At 35.3% G+C, this 17479-nt stretch overlaps 1 protein-coding gene across 2 annotated transcripts in view; it reads right to left on the bottom strand.

The window, feature by feature from the left end:
* Nucleotides 1-17479, bottom strand: part of QSOX2 (quiescin sulfhydryl oxidase 2) — a 71903-nt gene that overhangs the window by 11315 nt on the left and 43109 nt on the right. For both annotated transcript variants that reach the window (XM_069108371.1, XM_069108372.1), the window contains exons 6-10: nucleotides 14299-14444; nucleotides 11665-11808; nucleotides 11290-11419; nucleotides 6981-7103; nucleotides 4876-5026 (exon numbers count right to left, since the gene is read on the bottom strand). In XM_069108371.1, the coding sequence (XP_068964472.1) occupies nucleotides 4876-5026; nucleotides 6981-7103; nucleotides 11290-11419; nucleotides 11665-11808; nucleotides 14299-14444 (694 nt within the window). The remainder of the gene's footprint in view (nucleotides 1-4875; nucleotides 5027-6980; nucleotides 7104-11289; nucleotides 11420-11664; nucleotides 11809-14298; nucleotides 14445-17479) is intronic.

Genomic DNA, 17479 nt, shown 5'->3' with positions numbered 1-17479 from the left:
CTTCTGTATATATTCTATATATTTTGACTTTTGTGTATATATATATACACACACATATATTTAATAACATTTTATTTTTTCTAATTCATGTAGATAATTTTTAACTTTTATTTAAAAAAATTTCAAGTTCTAAATTATCTTCCTTCTTCCTTCACCACCCCCTTCCTAAAATAATTAGCAATTTCAAATAGGTGACATATGTGCAATCATGTAAAACATGTTTCCATAACTAGTTATGTTCACACACATATATTTTAAAAGGTATTATAGAAAGAAAATTTAGAAAAGCTTTCAATAACAAGTTTCCATTTTATTATGAAACTGCTCCAACCAAGAAAAATATCCTTTGCATGTTTTTTTTCTTCTATAAACATAAAATGGCTCATTTTTTTCTTTTTCAGGCTGAGAGCTAGATCTTCTACTAACATCTGCCATGTATCACTGTGTAATCTCCTCTTTTCTCTCTCTCACAAACTAGTGCAAATTTAGGGTAACTCTAATCTTTAAAATGGACAAGAACCATAAAACCCTACCTGTGGTGGAGAGGATTAGAGAATGAATGCATCATGCTTTTTAGCAGATAGGATTTAAACATGCAATAAGGAGAGGAAAAACCTTCCAAGACATAATCCGGCTGTCTCAGACTGACCCAATTCTTTGGGTATAAGATACATTCATCACATATCTGCTCTAATTTTTTTTACTAAGTTAACATATACTGAGGATCCTTTGGAATGTTACTTTAAAATTTTCTCTTCAGTTTTAGAGGACTTCAGTAATTTTTATAGTGATACAATACCAAATGAAGATAAGATACTAAACAGTTTTAGTTTATAATTTTTTTTTCATGGCATAAGGAAGGAAATAATCCTGAATTAAGTGCATACTATGTGCCATGCTCTGTGCTAAGTGATTTATAAATATTATTTCATTTGATCCTTAAAACAACCCTGGGAGGTCAGTGTTATTAGTACCCTCACTTTTACAGATGAAGAAAATTGAGGCAGAGAGAAGTTAAGTGACTTGAGCAGATCACACAGCCATTAAGTGTCTGAGGCCAGATTTAAATTCAGGTTTTCCTGCCTTCAGGCCCAATGCTTCATCCACCATGGCTGAAGGGCTAATTTTTTTTAAAAAGGTGACTTATACTTGTCAGTATAGTATCTTTCCATGTGACTCATGCTACTATAAACATCTGAACTCCAGCCCCTTTGCTTGGTTCTCTCATCTTATACTACAAACTTTCTCTGTAAAACCTCTGGTGCCTACTCAGTTAAAAGTTATTTCTCACAGCTAATTTTCTGCTCTGTTTTCCATAGAAATTTGTTTTACTAGTTGAATTTCTATTATGATTAGGCATGTTTCTAACCAGGACAGCATAAATGTATATCCTTCACAGGAACTTTAGATCCAAAGTATTGATATAGAAATAGCCTTTTCATGGAGACAACTTACTGTAAAACAAGCATGTGACTTTGATTGAAATTGAGCTCCACTGTGGCTCTAAGAATACCCAGAGGTCCCCTGAAATGTACTAGCTTAAACTTTTTGTGGCATTTTGAATCAATCTTTTCTTTGCACATATAACATTCATGTCTGTATCTTGAGTGTCCAATTTCCTTATTTAAAGAGAAAACAGAAGGAAACCTGGAGAAGGAAAATTAGTAACTCAAGTTTACTCTGATAAGTATTTGTAAGTGTATAACTTTGAGCCATTCTTCTGCTATTTTCCTTATGCTGTAACTGTTTCATGTCTAAATAATTTCTTTTTCTCAAATGAAGGACTTTCTTAACTTAAAAATTGGATTTCTGTGTTTTAATTTCATGTTCTAGAATAAGACTTAGTCTGACTTTCATAAAATGAGACTCTTGTAATCCCTTGAATTTCTAGTCCTGCATAGCCACACTTATTTTGCTTGGAATTTCTATTTAATTATCTGTGTATATGTTGCTTCACCCCAACAGAATGTTATGCTCTCTGAGGAAAGGAACTACTTTTATTTTGTCTTTATATTCTCAGTATCTAGCTTTGACATTCAATAAATATTTCTTAATAGCCTACTCTGTGCCAGGCACTATGTTAAGCTAAGCACTGGGGATACAAAGAAATGTGAAAGACAGTCCTTATTCTGAAAGAGCTCACAATCTAACAGAGGGAACAACATATAAACAACTATGTACAAACAGTTATATTCAGGATAAACTGGAGATGATCAATCAATAGAGGGAAGGCACTAGAATTAAGAAGAATCAGGAAAGGTGCCTACAAAAGGTCAGATTTTAGTTGGGACTTGAGTAGAAAGATGGAGAGCAATTGTGTAAGGAACAAGAAGGAGTTGAATGAATGATATTTTCAGTTTCTGTTTGGGAGGAGGTATGAACCCCACAAGGTCTCACCTGGAAGACTCAACTCTTTGTTCTATGCAATTCTTCTTGAATCAAGTCTTAGAAAAACCTCTACCTCTTGTAATGCCATGCATGAGCAGCTTTCCAGAAGAATGCTACTGTGAACAGCTTTTCAGGTTCTGATTACACAGTATAGCGAACACTCTATTCCATAACAAATCAAAGCAAAACATTCCCAGTAAATCAAAGTACAACATTCACAATGTTACAACTCATCACAGAGAATCAAAATATAGCATTCACAATGACTTATCACTAAAATGGCCACATAGTTTTCGCCAAAGTGGTCACAATATTTAGAACAAAGAACAATCATCTCAAACTACAGTATTCAAAGTCTTCCACTCATGGGGCACACTAGATTAACTCAATCAGTCACTTATTCAGCAATCAATTACTAAGTAACATTAATCACTAAGTACAATCATTAGAAAACATACAAACCCCTACAAGAAATTGTAAACTACAATTTCGTCATTACTCAGTACCCAAGGAGAGGTCTTTTCATCTTGACTTGGGGCCAGTTCTCAGATTTCCTGGATCCACTTCCATGGTCCCAGATTCTACATGGATTCACCAGATTGTCACCTGGGTTCAATGGCATATAGCTCCCAGTTCCTTGTCCAGCTCTCTGGGTAGGTTCTGCTCCACACTGAAGTTCATAGGGTCCAGTCCATTTCAAATCCTTCACAATTTCTGCTCCCAGGAATTTAAGGCTCAACCAAGCCACAAACAGATAAAGTCCCTGCATCCCAGTCATGCTTCTTTAGTCTTGTTCAAAGAATCAGAATCACTTTATCCAGTCTGGGGAAGGGGACTCCTGGGCTCCTGTTCAGAAGAAGCTCCACCACAAGTTCTCAGGAAATTCTGGCTCAGTTCTCTATTCTCTCTTCTGTAGCTGCTCTGCCTCCAGGTTCTTGTCCCAAGAAATTCTGACTGTCTCTTCCTAGGGTTTTTCCTTATATACACAAAGCATTAGCTGTTTCAGCTAACCCCTTCCTGTTATATCAGCAACAGGAGACAGGAGTTAATACCTTCTGTTTCCCCAACAGAGGCTTGATCAATTACTAAGTGCTAAGTACCTGCTATCTTTTGCCAACACAAAGGGATCTTCAAATTCAAATTATATTACCATTACACCTCTATGTGAGGCAGAATGTTAAGATGAATGGCCCTAAGTCCTAGGGAGCTATGGCCAGAAAGGAAATATTCCTTTGTCTGTCAGGAATTACTATAAACTGAGAAGCTGACAACAAAATCCCAAATCCATGAAATCCAGAACTTTCTTCAATGAATTAATTGCTCAACATATAATCTATCAATAAATCAATTTGCAACAATTTATTGGCCACCTACCATTTTTCCAGACATCATGCTAGAAACTGGGGATGGAAGACAAAAGTAAAGTATGTGCCCTCCAAGAGCTTACATTCTACTGGGGGAGGCAACATGTATATATACAGGTATACACAAAATACAAAGTGACGGGGGCAGGAGGATGGAGGCACCAATAGCTAGCAGGATTAGAAAAGACTTCTCGTAGAAGGTAGTGCTTAAGCTGAGTCTTGAAAGACATTAGGAATTAAAGAGGTAGACGTGAGGAGGCGTGAGGAGGCATTTGGGACCGACAGTACAAAGGCAGGTAGATGGGGAAAGGAGTGCTGTTTCTAAGGAACAGTAAGCCAGTTACTTTGACCAGAACATAGAATGGATGCATGTTTATACTTCATCCCAGATTTCATGGGAACTACTAGAGTTTATTGAGTAGAGTAGTATCACAGTCAGACTTGAACTTTAGGAAAATCATTTTGGCAGCTGTGTGCAGGATGGACTGGACCAAGACTTGAGGAAAGAAGACCAATCAGAAGATATGAAATAGTAAGTCACTTTACTTCTCTGGGCCTCAGCTTCCTCAGCTATAAAATGGGAATAATAATGCCTCTACTACTCACCTTATAAATTACTTGAAGCTCAACAAATAATGCATATAAAGTGCTTTGCAAACTATAAAAGGCCACAGAAATGCCAGCTGTTATTAGCATGTAAGTGCTGGTTGACTCTTTCCTAAAAATATTGTTCAAACTGGCTTTGGAATTTTGTATTTCTCCTCATTTTACTGACCCTTCAAGAATACAATGTCACTCACAAAGAGGCACAGACAAGCCATCCCAAGTCTCTGTCATTCTTCTTTGTAACTTCCTTCTCCCAGGCTTGTCAAGTTCATGATAGCACTGGATAGAAGCAGAAATTCAATTCATCCCAGAACTCCTAAAGCCTGAATTTTAATTTTGCCAAAAGAACTTAATTTTAATTTTGCCAAAAGAACTTAATGATCATCCATCCAAGCTAAGCTGGGAACAAAAGAACTGTGCCTAATTTTCTGATGCTCTGATAGTCAAATGAATATAGGTCCTGTTCCCTAAGTTATGGTTATAGTCAACAATCAATTAATTTGTAACTGTCACATACCTGTGTTGGCCAGAGCTCTTGGACGAACCACTGCCTGGACAGTTAAAGTGTGGAAAAGTTTCCAAAGAGAACAAGTGTAACCCCTTAACTCTGGTCTGCTTCCTTGGCATCCAACCCATTTGACATGATTAGTTAGAAATATTCCAGAAATCTGAAAGAGAATTTATAATGTATGTTTTGTTTTTAAACCAAACTGATACTAATCTACATTTAGTTATATCACCAACAGTCTTCAAAATACAGAGAAATGATTTGTTCTCTATCACTAGGCCTTAAGATGTATCACACATATGTATATATCTCACTAAAGTAACAGTATCATTTCTGAAAGATATTACTATTGCCTCAACAGATTATAATAACTCTTAGATTTCATGTAACATAGAGGAAAAATAAATACAAAGCACAGTCATAATAAAATCCCCAGACAGAGGTACTAAATTATGTCAAACTTTTAAAAAAGCAAGCTAATGAGTAAACATTATAACAGCCTAATAATAAAATTATAATAATTGAGAAACCATGGCTATGAAAAGAGAATTGTTAAATGTCTTTTCCTTCAATTAAGAATATTAACTATGCTAATACATTCTTTTAAGGGAAGTTTGAATACTTCAACAGTTAAAGTTTAGTCTAATTATTTCACTATCATTAATTTCCTCTTTTTATACAAGTTTTATTAAATGGTACATATTTTTGTATAAAACCTCATGATATACTGCATTATAGTTCTGTTGAACATTTCAAATTAGTGTAATGGCAAACATTGCTCAGAACTTAAACCTGTAAGATACTTTGCAGGTGCATTAAGGCAGAAAATAGATTTTCATTTTTAACTCTAAACACTGATTAATGAAACTGACAAAATTTACTGGGTAAAGTAACTGAGCAAAGTACCTTATTAATAAGAGCTACAAGAAGAAAAGGCTAATTAGAAAACTAATGCATATTATGTGGACATTTTGGCAAATATGGTATTTTTTTTCATTCAAATTATTAACATATTTTGTTGGCAATAAAGAAATCATTTATCTAGAAGAGTAAGAGTAAATGATGAAAAATTCTACATGAATACCAACTAAATGAGGAAACTTTTTTTTTTTTTGCCTTTTGGAGGGCATTTGGGGTTAAGTAACTTGCCCAAGGTTATACGGCCGGATTTTTTTGTGTAGGTGTTAAGTGTCTGAGGCCAGAACCTGAACTCAGGTCCTTCTGACTCAGGGGCTGGTGCTTTACTCACTGTGACACCTAGCAGCCCCTAAATGAGGAAACTCTTAAGCCTCAACAAATATTCAATTCTAAATGCAATGTTCTAGTTTCTCTGAAAGTGTACTAGCTACTTAAATCATATTCTGCACTAGTGAGGCTGCTTCAAATAAGTCAAATACAGATTTTAAAATTTACTTATTTATTAAATGAAATTAATTTTCCATTTACATTAAGATACAAAATTGAGATATATCTACTGAAAAGATATTTGGTGGTTTTCAGAAGACCTGGGTTTCAATCCCTACTCTGTGTACTGTGTGATTATGGGCAAATCATTTTCCTTCTTAAGTCTGCATTTCCTTGTCTGTAAAATAAGGGGGTTGGGCTACATGGCCTCTAAGGTTCCTTAAGCTTATTGAATCTTATGACACAAAACATTCTATTACTTTTGTTTTCACTGAACTGTCCTAATGTTGATAATGATGCTAAGATACTCACAATATCAAACCAGCTTGTTGGGGGAAAAGACACAAAATCATCCTGGGAATACAAACAAACTATGGGTCTTATCCCCCAAGGACAAGGGAATAAATCTGGCTGGGGCTGGGGGTGGGGGGGTGGGGAGGAGAAGGAATATATAATTAAACCCATTACTATCAGTATATTTGAGACTTTCTTAATCTTCCATGAAAGCCAAAGCTTAGTATATTCAAAACATTTTTCTTCCTTCTAACTTGTAGAATCTAGGCCATGTTTTCATGGCCTGTGGATTAGGTTGGAGAGTTGCTCTACAGATGTCAGACCTGAACTAAGGATCAGGACCTTAAGGGCAGTACTCTCATCTCCCTGGCTAGAATGCATCTCCTCTTAGTTTAGAATATAAAGTTAGAAGTTACCCGCATTTTGTTATTGACCAGGTCCAGGATTGCATTGTAAGGGATTTTGTCCAGAGGAAGGCTGACCAACCACTCCTGTAAAGTTTCCAATAACTTCACCACAGGTGGACGGCCAGGAAATAGCTGAAAAATATTAATGCCCATACCCATACAATTAACTCAGAAAAAAAAACTCCAGTGTCATACTCATGCAAAGGGAAGTTCTGATCAGTATTTTTCAATTGATTCTAATTGTTTGGGTTTCTGAACTCCAAATCTTTGAACAAATGAAACGAAGTATAAGACTTACTAATAAGCAAGGGGATGGCTTTAGGTCATTTTTACATAAGTCTTTCCAAGGCAACAGTTTTATTGACAGAGGGAAAGGGAAATCTAAGCCATGATGATGTGGACCTGTCTATCTAGAACCTTTTCCCAAATTAAATTCACTAAGAAGTTATAGGCTACACGATTTCCTTCCAGTTTCCAGTGGATACAAGATCATACTTTCCTTTATATTTTAAACAGCTGTCCAGCTCCATTAAAATAGCTGTCTCATTTTCACTCTGGGATAGCTACTTTACAATGACAGATGAAATGATCCCTGAATATGGTTTATTTATCAAGTTGTCAAGTGCTTTGTAGGCCTATCTGAAATAACAGCCCACTTATTTATGTGATGCTCTTTGTGATAAAACAGCTGCTAATTCCTCCTTTTCTACTCAGGGACTCTCTGTGCTTTTTTGCTCTTGGCTCCTTTGCTATCACTTTTTTAAACATTGATCAGGAGGCATGGATGACATATCTGTGTTCCTCTATTTAGTTTCTTTTTCATGCTGTTCTTAGTGTTGGTCACCTAAACTAAAGACAACAAACTAGCATTTTATACAAAAAACCCATTATGTCCCCCAATAAGGAGACTGTATGCCCCCTACTTAGGGATCTTATTTGTAAGAATCTTAGAATACATGTAAAATAAAGGTATCTGCAAGGAATATTAAAACTAAAATTATAATCCTCTCTCAATAGTAATTTTGAAACAAAAAAACCAAATCATCAACTTCTTATTTAATAACAGGGGAATTTTTAAAATCAGAGTATGGAAACATATGTGTAAGCACCTTTATCTATTTACTAGCAATTTTAAAAGTATCTACATCCTTGTAAGACATTTTCTGAGTTAAATTACAATTTTCACTGTGAACTAAAGAGCCATTCAGAGCACATATGTAAAACCAACAGAGAAAAACGTTTCAAAATTAAAGGGAAAAAGTGAGAAAAATACCAAAAGAGAAAAAAAAGCATACCCAATGAAATAAGAACAGCCATGCTTTGCTAATAGCTATGCAACAAAATTGAATCATCTGGCCAGGATCCATCAGAAAGGACAAAGGCTATTTGGGGGATAATATGATGAACAGATTAGTGCTACACTTTCTTAAAGGAAATGAGGGCAGCTAGAGATTTTTTTTTTTACTACTGAGTGGCACTATGAGGAAAAACATGATTATGACTGATTTTTACATACTAGATATTTAAAATATATTGCATAAAGCTCATTATTGTTTGAAACACAATCCATTTGTTTTGTTTTTTAAATTGATAACCATAAAAATGAATTCTGATTCCCCAAAATATCTTAATAATGAAGAGTCTACTAGCATATTTTTTCCTGGCATTTATGTGGTTAAAAACACTCAAGAGAATCATAAAATTAAAAGAGATTTCAGACATCATCTAGTTGAATCTCCCCTATCATGGAGGAATCCCCTTTATAACATCTCTGACAATGATAGGAAATAATTATCTCACTAGGAAACCCAGTCTATTTTTGAAGAGTTCTATAAACTGTTACAAAGTTACAAAATAGTTAAAATCTATCTCTGTGTAACTTTCACCCAATTGGTCCTAGTTATGTCCTCTGGAGTTATTAGTAAATTTAATGCTTGGATAATGCCTTAACTAGAGGACCCTTTCAACTCTGGTATCCTATAGTTCTAACACCTCTCACATGGTAGCCCTTCAAATATCAGAAAACAACTATCATGTCCTCCTGTCATCTCTTCTCCAGAGTTTTTCATTTCTAACTTCTTCAAGTAACATGATCTCTATACTTTTTATTCTCCTGACATGCTCCACCTTATCAATGGAATTCAAATGTGGCACCCAAAACTAAATAAAATGCTCCAAATATTTTCTAAATAGTGCAGAAAACAGCAGAACGATTCTCTACCTAAATCTCTGACACGAATTGCTATTAAGTCACATCTTCTTAACCTACATTTCTTTAGCTGATTTTCTGAACTTAAATGAAAGACTTCACATTTATTCTGCTCATTTTCATCTCCTTAGTTTGGTCCAATATTCAGGATAGTCAAAATCTTTCTGCATCTTAGTGCTCTAATCACTTAAAGTATAAACTATGCCTCTTACTTAATGGGCTGCTGCTGTTTTGCCTAGATAAACTTCCTTCAAATGACATTTTTGTTAACCTTTCAGACAATAAATAAATGCCTGAAGAATTTAGAACAAAGCACTGTTTTAGAACCATCTCATCACTAATTAAAATAAAGAGGAGGGAAAAGAAGCTACATTGTTTTGCATAGTTTGAAAACTGAGGTAAAATAGAATGGCAGATGCATGGAGAATGGGTTTATTAAAAGTTAACAGGGAGGGAATGTTTAAAATCTCTTTTTGAGATACATTGTATTCTGAAGAGACACTACCACTAAATCTAACAAAAACAGCCTCAAAGTTAATAATTCTACTATTATCAGGAAACAATCTTCCTTTAAGGGGGATTCAGAAATCATCTATCACCCATGTTTATGTACTGAAAATCAAGGTCCTAAAAGATAGTCCAGGGTTTTTATTGATTTAGGATGTCTTCTTCCCAATTTATAGTAATCCATCATAGCCAAAAAATAATTCCTTACTTGGGAACTGAGTCTCTAGAATCCAAATTGATGAATCTTAACAATATACTTAATATAGCAGTACCCCCTTTAGGGGATGAAATTCTTTATAAGACTTGCTTTAAGGATTGTACAGAAAAATCCCACAAGGTGTTTTAGGTAGGACTTTAGGGTTCTACTAAAAACCATGTGAAATTGTCATACTGGTAACTTTCAGTGAATGAAGATCACCAAGAAATAAATTCTTATCTACTGTGTGGGGGGGGGGGGGAGAGGGAGGAGGGGAAAGGGAGAGAAATGAAAAACAAAGTTTACATAAAATACCAAATTTTAGGATACCGACTTTTGGAATGTTCTTATATATTTTTATGCCAGGCAACCTAACAGTGGCTTTAAGGAAAAGTTTTTTTTTTTTTTTATTTAATTCAGAAACTGGATAATGAGGTTTTATAAACAAGAGGAAACAGAAAGTTACTAATAGAAATGGGGGGGAGGAGAACCCAACTTCTCAGCTTGGCCCAGAAGCAGCAGCCATTTCCCACTTCTAGCTTAGTCCTTGGTCTATGAACTCTCTAAAGCTGAGATAGTTATGGCAGAGTAGAAACCACAAAGGGTATGAAGGTAAAAGGAAGTGGGTTGGAAGCCCAGCCCTGATACTAGCTGGTGGTGTGACCCTGGATAAGTTATTTGACTTCTGTGACTTTCAGTTTTCTCATTTGTAAAAATGTAAATAATACCTGCAATATCCACTTCTCTGGACTGTTATAAGGAAAACACTTTGCAAATCTTAAAGCACTACATAATGTGAATCATTCTATTATGATTACACACACATAGTCTTTCTGGTTTACTGACACTAAGAATAGCTGAAAAATGGTTCTTGAAGCATTACAATCAGCAGTAAGTTTTCTCTCAGAAGAAAGTGCTAAGTTATTTTATTCTCTTTCCACTGAGGCCTTATTTAAGAAATAAAAAGAATGACATAGCAGGCAAAAACACTTAGTGCTGTCCTACACTGGCTCATTAAATATTACAGTTCATAATAAGGAATGCCTTGTAAATATCTGTAATACCCAACAGAAACAACTCCCTGAGCTACCTATGCCTTAGGACTTCTTTAGAGAAATAGAGTATTGAAATATTTGAATTTTAAACCTGAAATGATCACCTGAAATCTAATCAAACACATGCAGGCTCACTGGCTTGTTAACACACAAAACACATACACACATATCTATCCAGATAGAAATTATTTCTGAAAGAAAATACAGGTTTGGACAGTTAAGAGAAACTAAAGTAAATCATTCAAGGTTCTTAGGAAATACTCTCATCATCAAAAAATGCTGACTATTTCATTCAACACAGATTAAATTTCCCATACAAATGTAATCACAGACCACACATGTATACTGTACCTTTGCAATGACTGTAATAAAATTCCTGAAGGTCTTCAGCTCAGCTCCCTCCAAGGTCTTATGAGAAGCAAGTTCCACTCGAAGGAGATAATGCAACCCTGACTCAAGATCAGCCATATAAAGTTTTGACCTAAGATAAACATCATAAACTCTATTTAAAAAACTATATCGTCTTCAAGATGAATTCTCTGCTCTCACTCCTGGGAAGCTACTTTTGAAGACAGTGTGTGTTATATGTGGTTCAGAGGTTTAACTACTAAACAAAATCTTTCCCAATACATTATCGGTATATGGTATCCTTCCTATCAAAGTTCTTATCAAATTTAACTACCTTAAATGGCCAACCATTCAACTAAGGACCAAATAAATACTTACTTATCAAATTCTCTCCAGACTGTGATATCTGAATTGTCATCTCTGTTTGCTTTTACTGTAAATGGTAACTGTGAGAACATTTTTTTTCTCACACCAGGTAATGACTTTAAATAGGAAGAGAAGAAAGAACGGAGAGGCTTCAAACTGCAAGAAAGGAGAAATCATAGGTGAGAACTCATAGGTAAATGGCTTCATGGAAAACAGAGGGGTCTATGAATTTCAGAATGATATTTCTAACAACCATGACAAGTTAATTTATATTAAAATCCTGACTAAGAAACCCTTTTCACTTAATTTAGGAATTTGCCTGTCAGATACCCTAGAAGGGTAGCCTAACACAGTGAACTGAGTTCTAGACTTGGGTTTGATCTCCAAGTTCAGATACTTACTAGCTATGTAAGCATGGACAAGTTACTTAACCCCTCAAAGCCTCAATTTTCTCATCTAAAAATGGAGGTAATAATACCTGTTGTACTATCTCATAGATTTGTCATAAAGACAATTAAGATAATGTATAGAAAATAATTTGCAAACTTTAAAAGTCTATATGAATGTCAGCTATTGTGGATCAACATCTGGTGTGCAAATTGGACAAGAAACCTAGTAACAGCTAAAGAAAACACTTAGCAAATCAGACTTTTCATTAATAACTTTATTTCAGATATACCATAAGATAGTATTTTAATATGACAACATCCCATCTTAAAATAACATATTCTAGTCGAAAAGGGTTGCGCACTGGCAGTCTCAAGATGGTGGGGAGTCAGACACTGCCTGTGAACAAGGAACCTAAATTTTCTGTCTTTTAATTTCCTTATCTCTACGAGGCTAGATTTCCTAGGAGTATTGCTCAGTGTAATCATAAAACACCTAAAAATGTTCTGAGTTCCTCTTAAGATTTCATAGAAATAAAGGATTTCAAGTTACCAATAAAAATGGTCTATGCCTTCCTTCATCTCCAAGGAGAAAAGAAAGCAATGTGAAGGAAAATTAAAACATTAATATTATAATTAGGGATAAAGTTGCATAAATGGTGTTGTTATTACTGGCTACTACAGAATTTGCCTACAAAGTAAACCTGTATTCTAGTGGGCCTAGTCAGTTACCTTAGGTCTGAAATTTGGACACTTCTTTTTCAGAGTTTGGTTACCCATTTTTCTTAGTTCAACATCTCATTCCAAGTTCTAACATGTTTGGTCAGGTTCTGGAAGCCTAGCCTAGCATATACCAACCAAATTCACTGGAGATTTGATTTATGAACTTGAATTCCAATTTATGTAATATATTTTCAGATAATCATCACCAAAGAGTTGGCAACTAGACGAAATGATTTTTGGCCAAAGTTGCTCATTTAACTATCTGCTAAGACTAGGGGAAGGGAGGAGAAGGAGAGAGGGAGAAGTTATCTGCAGAGAAGGAAGGAGTGCTCACATGTATTGAAGGACTGAATGAGAATGGGGAGAAGGGATTGTATCTGTGATTTCAATACAGAGGGAGCTCCAGATGAGGCCCTTCATCTACCAATATAGGCTAGTATTTTCTTAGAGAGTGAGCTAGGGCATCCAAAAGTTAGGTGATTTGTTCAAGGTCATTCTGGGTGTGTCAGAGGCAGGCCTAGGTCTTCCTGGCCCCAAGACCAATTCTGTATCAACTACATCATAACAGGACAACAAATTTGGTTAGGAACTTGGGGTATATACTCTATAAAAGGCATAGTTCCTTCCTAGGAGGTGGCTCTACCAAGGAACCAAGTCAATTTACAGAAGCTTTCTTGGGAAAACAAGAACCTAAGAATATGACATCAGATAACTACAAAGAACCGACATCATCCAGTCTGGGTCGAATTTATTGACTTCTTTAAACAATAGCTAATGCCTCCACTGTTCCATTCTGCATTATGTTTGCTCATCCAATCTCTTTCAATTTCTATTTACATGATTTCTATTCTAAATTACCTTATCTTGAGTATATCTAGATATACAGATTATTTACAGATTCAAACTACATCAAATTGATTTCTATTAAGTTTGACCAAAGAAGGTATCTCCTCTTAGATTTTTGCCTATTGGCCTTTCTCTTTCATTTAGCACCACATTATAAGCTCTTCTGTTTAATTTTTAAAGCCCTTCACAATCTGATCCCTTTCCAACCTTTTGAAACAATACGTTATTCTCCTTCCCACACTCTATGTTCCAGCTCAATTGTCTTCTTGCTGTTCTTCACATGTAACACTCCATCTCCTATATACCTCTTCATTAAATGGAATGCACTCTCACTTAACCTCTGCCTGGAAGGATCTTCTTTCTTTCAAACTCTGCTCAAGCTATACTTTCTATATGAAGCATTTCTTGGTTTTCCCAGTTACTAGTGCCCTCTCTTCCAAAAAATTACCTTGTATTTATATTGTATGTGCTTATTTATTTACCTGATGGTTTCTCCAATAGAACATAGGGCAGGGAGTGTGTCATTTTTGTCTTTGAATTTCTAGTGTTTAGGACAAAATAGATATTTGATAAATGCTCGGTGAATGACTGATTTTTCTAGTTTCTGATGTCCCTATATATTTATTAGAGTCTCTAAGCTTAAGCAAAAGTATTGGAACCTCAATCAAATCTTGCATATACTATTACTTACATGTTAATTAATCCATGAGACCCGTTTGGATAAATCAGGTAACATGAAGGGACTGAAGTAACACCAAATTTCTTGAGAAATGCCTTATCAGAATTCAGCGCTCTTTTAACCACAATGTTTTTGTACTGAATCAAGTCTAATATCACCTAGATGAAGAGAAAATAGAATGTAAAGCACCCTGCCCATGGCAAAGTTTTTCTCTGGGGAAAAAATTGTAAGGCAAAATAAATTTAGAATCAACATAATGACTATGATTTTGTAATAATAAGCCACATATCAATGTCATATATCAATTTTTGGTAAAAAAGTCATGAATTGATCTTTAGAATATACAAAATAATGTTTATTGAAATTAAAATAACTCATGATTTGGTGCATTTACCATTTCTACAACTTAGTTCAAGATTTTTCACTTTTGTTTTCATGTAACTTAAGACAATATGAAAAAGAACTCTACTTACATGCAGAAAATGCAATGCATCATTTATTAGACTTAAAGACAAAAAGTCGAAGCTTAGCAGTTGAAGATTTTTGCTTGTTTTTAAAACCAGTCTACCCTCCAAAACAATATACTTTATCCTATAAAATACTCCAATCAGTGAAAGGTAAGTTTTCTACCTGGTTAACTATTAGGTAGTCATGCAAGTAAGCTCACTGTGCTTTATTAGAAACCTAGGGTTTTCCTCTAAACACAGATGCTACTTGTGTTCTTAATCCATTTTAATGAGTTACAATACGTATCAATGGAGGAAGTGAAGCAACATCTACTAGAAAGTAATGTGACTTGTGAAAAACTTTAAACTATTTATTCCACTCCTAACAATATCAAGTGTTTTTCACCATATGTTCAGTCTTCTTCAGCCTAGCATCCAGTGACAACAGATAAAAGTTGGCAGACATCTTACTTCAGGTGTGTCATTGAGAAAACTCATAAGCAAAACAGTATACTACCAAAATGGGAGGCCAATATATGTTTCCATTACAATAATGATGTTATTTGTTTTCTCAGTTCAGTTTAGAACTATGCAAACTTTTTAAAAAGCATTAAAAAAAAACCCTAGCAGTTTCCTTAGCTGAGACAACTGCTTTTTAACTTTTTAATTGTGACATAAGACACTTACCAAGATGAAAATGGCTATTTTATCTATTATTAAACTAACTGAAGTTGGTCAAGTATTCAACAATTCATGATGAATATACTATTTAGAACATAAGAAAAATACTGCTGATAAATCCTTTGTGCTCCTATCACACATCTCCAAATAACATTGCTTCTCCCCTGAAAGCAGAATGAGGGCCAAATACTGATAGGATATAAACACTGATAAGATTGTAAGGAAACAATGGAAAAATATATCTAGAAAACAACTATGAAACACTACAGAATTCTAATCAATGCAAAGACCAACTGTGACTTCAGAAGACTGATAACGAAATGTGTCACTCATCTCTCAACAGAGAGGTGATGGGCTAGAGGTGCAGAATGAGATAAAGATTTTCAGATATAGCCAGTGTATTGATATCTGTTCTATACTTTTTTTTTTTAAACAAAGGATAGCTTCTGTTGGGGGGAGGGAGTGAATTAATGGATAGTACTAGAGAAGCAAAAAAAAGAAAGAACACAAAACATTTTAAAGTAGCAGTAAAAAGAAAAAAAACGTTCAGAAGGGGACACAAATAAATAGCAAAGTGACACTACTATAATATTATATGCAATATTCATTTAAAAAACCAGACTATACATAATACAGAGATGGGAGGAGTTAGTTAGTTATAGAATGCCTATAAGACAAGTAGGGAGACCCCCCCCCCCAACCTTTTTATGAGAAGTCACCTTGTGCTTCTTCAAAGCCCTGGACTACCAGGGAGAAGGATAATAGCAAAATTCTTGTGGGGAACAAGTTAGAGGGTTGTCTCTGCAGGCAGCACTCTCCTCTCCACTGGGAATACCAGCACACCTCAGACCAAGGTATGGTAGCAGTGGTAGTCAGCTTAGAGGCAGCCAGGCAAAGCTTTGAGATCTATTTGTAGATCTTAATCAATCTGTTCAGCACATCTAATTTAAGGTATGTAGAATATAATCTCAATTATCTATAGGTACAGGGAGAGGTTTAGCATGGCTACCTAAAATTCAGAGATAACAGAAATATATTTAGCCCAAGTACAGAATATTTTTTTACTATAATTTAAAAATACAACTGCTACTTTATTTCATTTCATAATAAATTTTCAAGTGAAGAAATGATTTTTTTAAAAGATGCCAATAAATTTCTTCCATACAATGTATAATACTTTAGTCAGAAAAATAAAACTCATTTTTACAAAATTCAGTCATTCGATAATTTTCCCTTCTAAGAGAGAAAAAGTAAAATTTCCCGGTATTAACCTTTTAAACAAAAAAAGGGAGGGGGAAGGGAGGAGATCACTTCCAGATAAGGTCTATCCTAATTGCTAAGCTATAACATGCTACCCCTAAAGCTCTATTATACTTCTGCTCTAACTACAAAAGGAATCAAGAATGACTTTAGTTGGGTGGCTAGGTGGCTAGGTGAATAGAGCGCCAGCCCTGGAGTTAGAGGACCTGAGTTCAAACCCGCCTCACACACTTAACACTTACCAGCCATGTGACCTTGGGCAAGTCACTTAACCCCAATTGCCCTGCCTTCCCCCCTCCAAAAAAAAAAAAAGAATGACCTTAGTAAAGATTTTGGCTACCAAATATATAATCTATTTTCTATGAGAACAGAGCAGATCATAGACATCAAAACTGCCCATAATCCTATGTGACTTTTTTTTTTTTGCTTTTTGGAGGACAATTAGGGTTGTGACTTGCCCAAGGTCACACAGCTAGTTGCGCGCGCGCGCGCGCGTGTGTGTGTGTGTGTGTGTGTGTGTGTGTGTGTGTGTGTGTGTGTGTTAAATGTCTGAGGCCAGATCCGAACCCAGGTCCTCCTGACTCCAGGGTGGGTGCTCTATTCACTGCGCCACCTAGCTGCCCAATCCTATGTGACTCTTGTCCAGCTCTTCACACAGACCCATCACAGGAACTTCCCCCAACATACCAACATAAATCCACCAGGGCACAGAATGAGGCAAAGCAAGAGCCTGGATAAATGAAGTCCAGGAACAGATAAAATCACATTTTAAAATGAATAATTTTACCTCCTCCCCAATCAAGCCT

This window comes from Petaurus breviceps, unplaced genomic scaffold (genome assembly GCF_028583685.1).
Source record: "Petaurus breviceps papuanus isolate PSGF00001 unplaced genomic scaffold, PetGlider_PUasm1.0 90383, whole genome shotgun sequence".
NCBI classification, from domain to species: domain Eukaryota; kingdom Metazoa; phylum Chordata; class Mammalia; order Diprotodontia; family Petauridae; genus Petaurus; species Petaurus breviceps.
The sequence above is the reverse complement of the archived record's forward strand: the minus strand, read 5'-3'. Positions and strand labels throughout refer to the sequence as shown.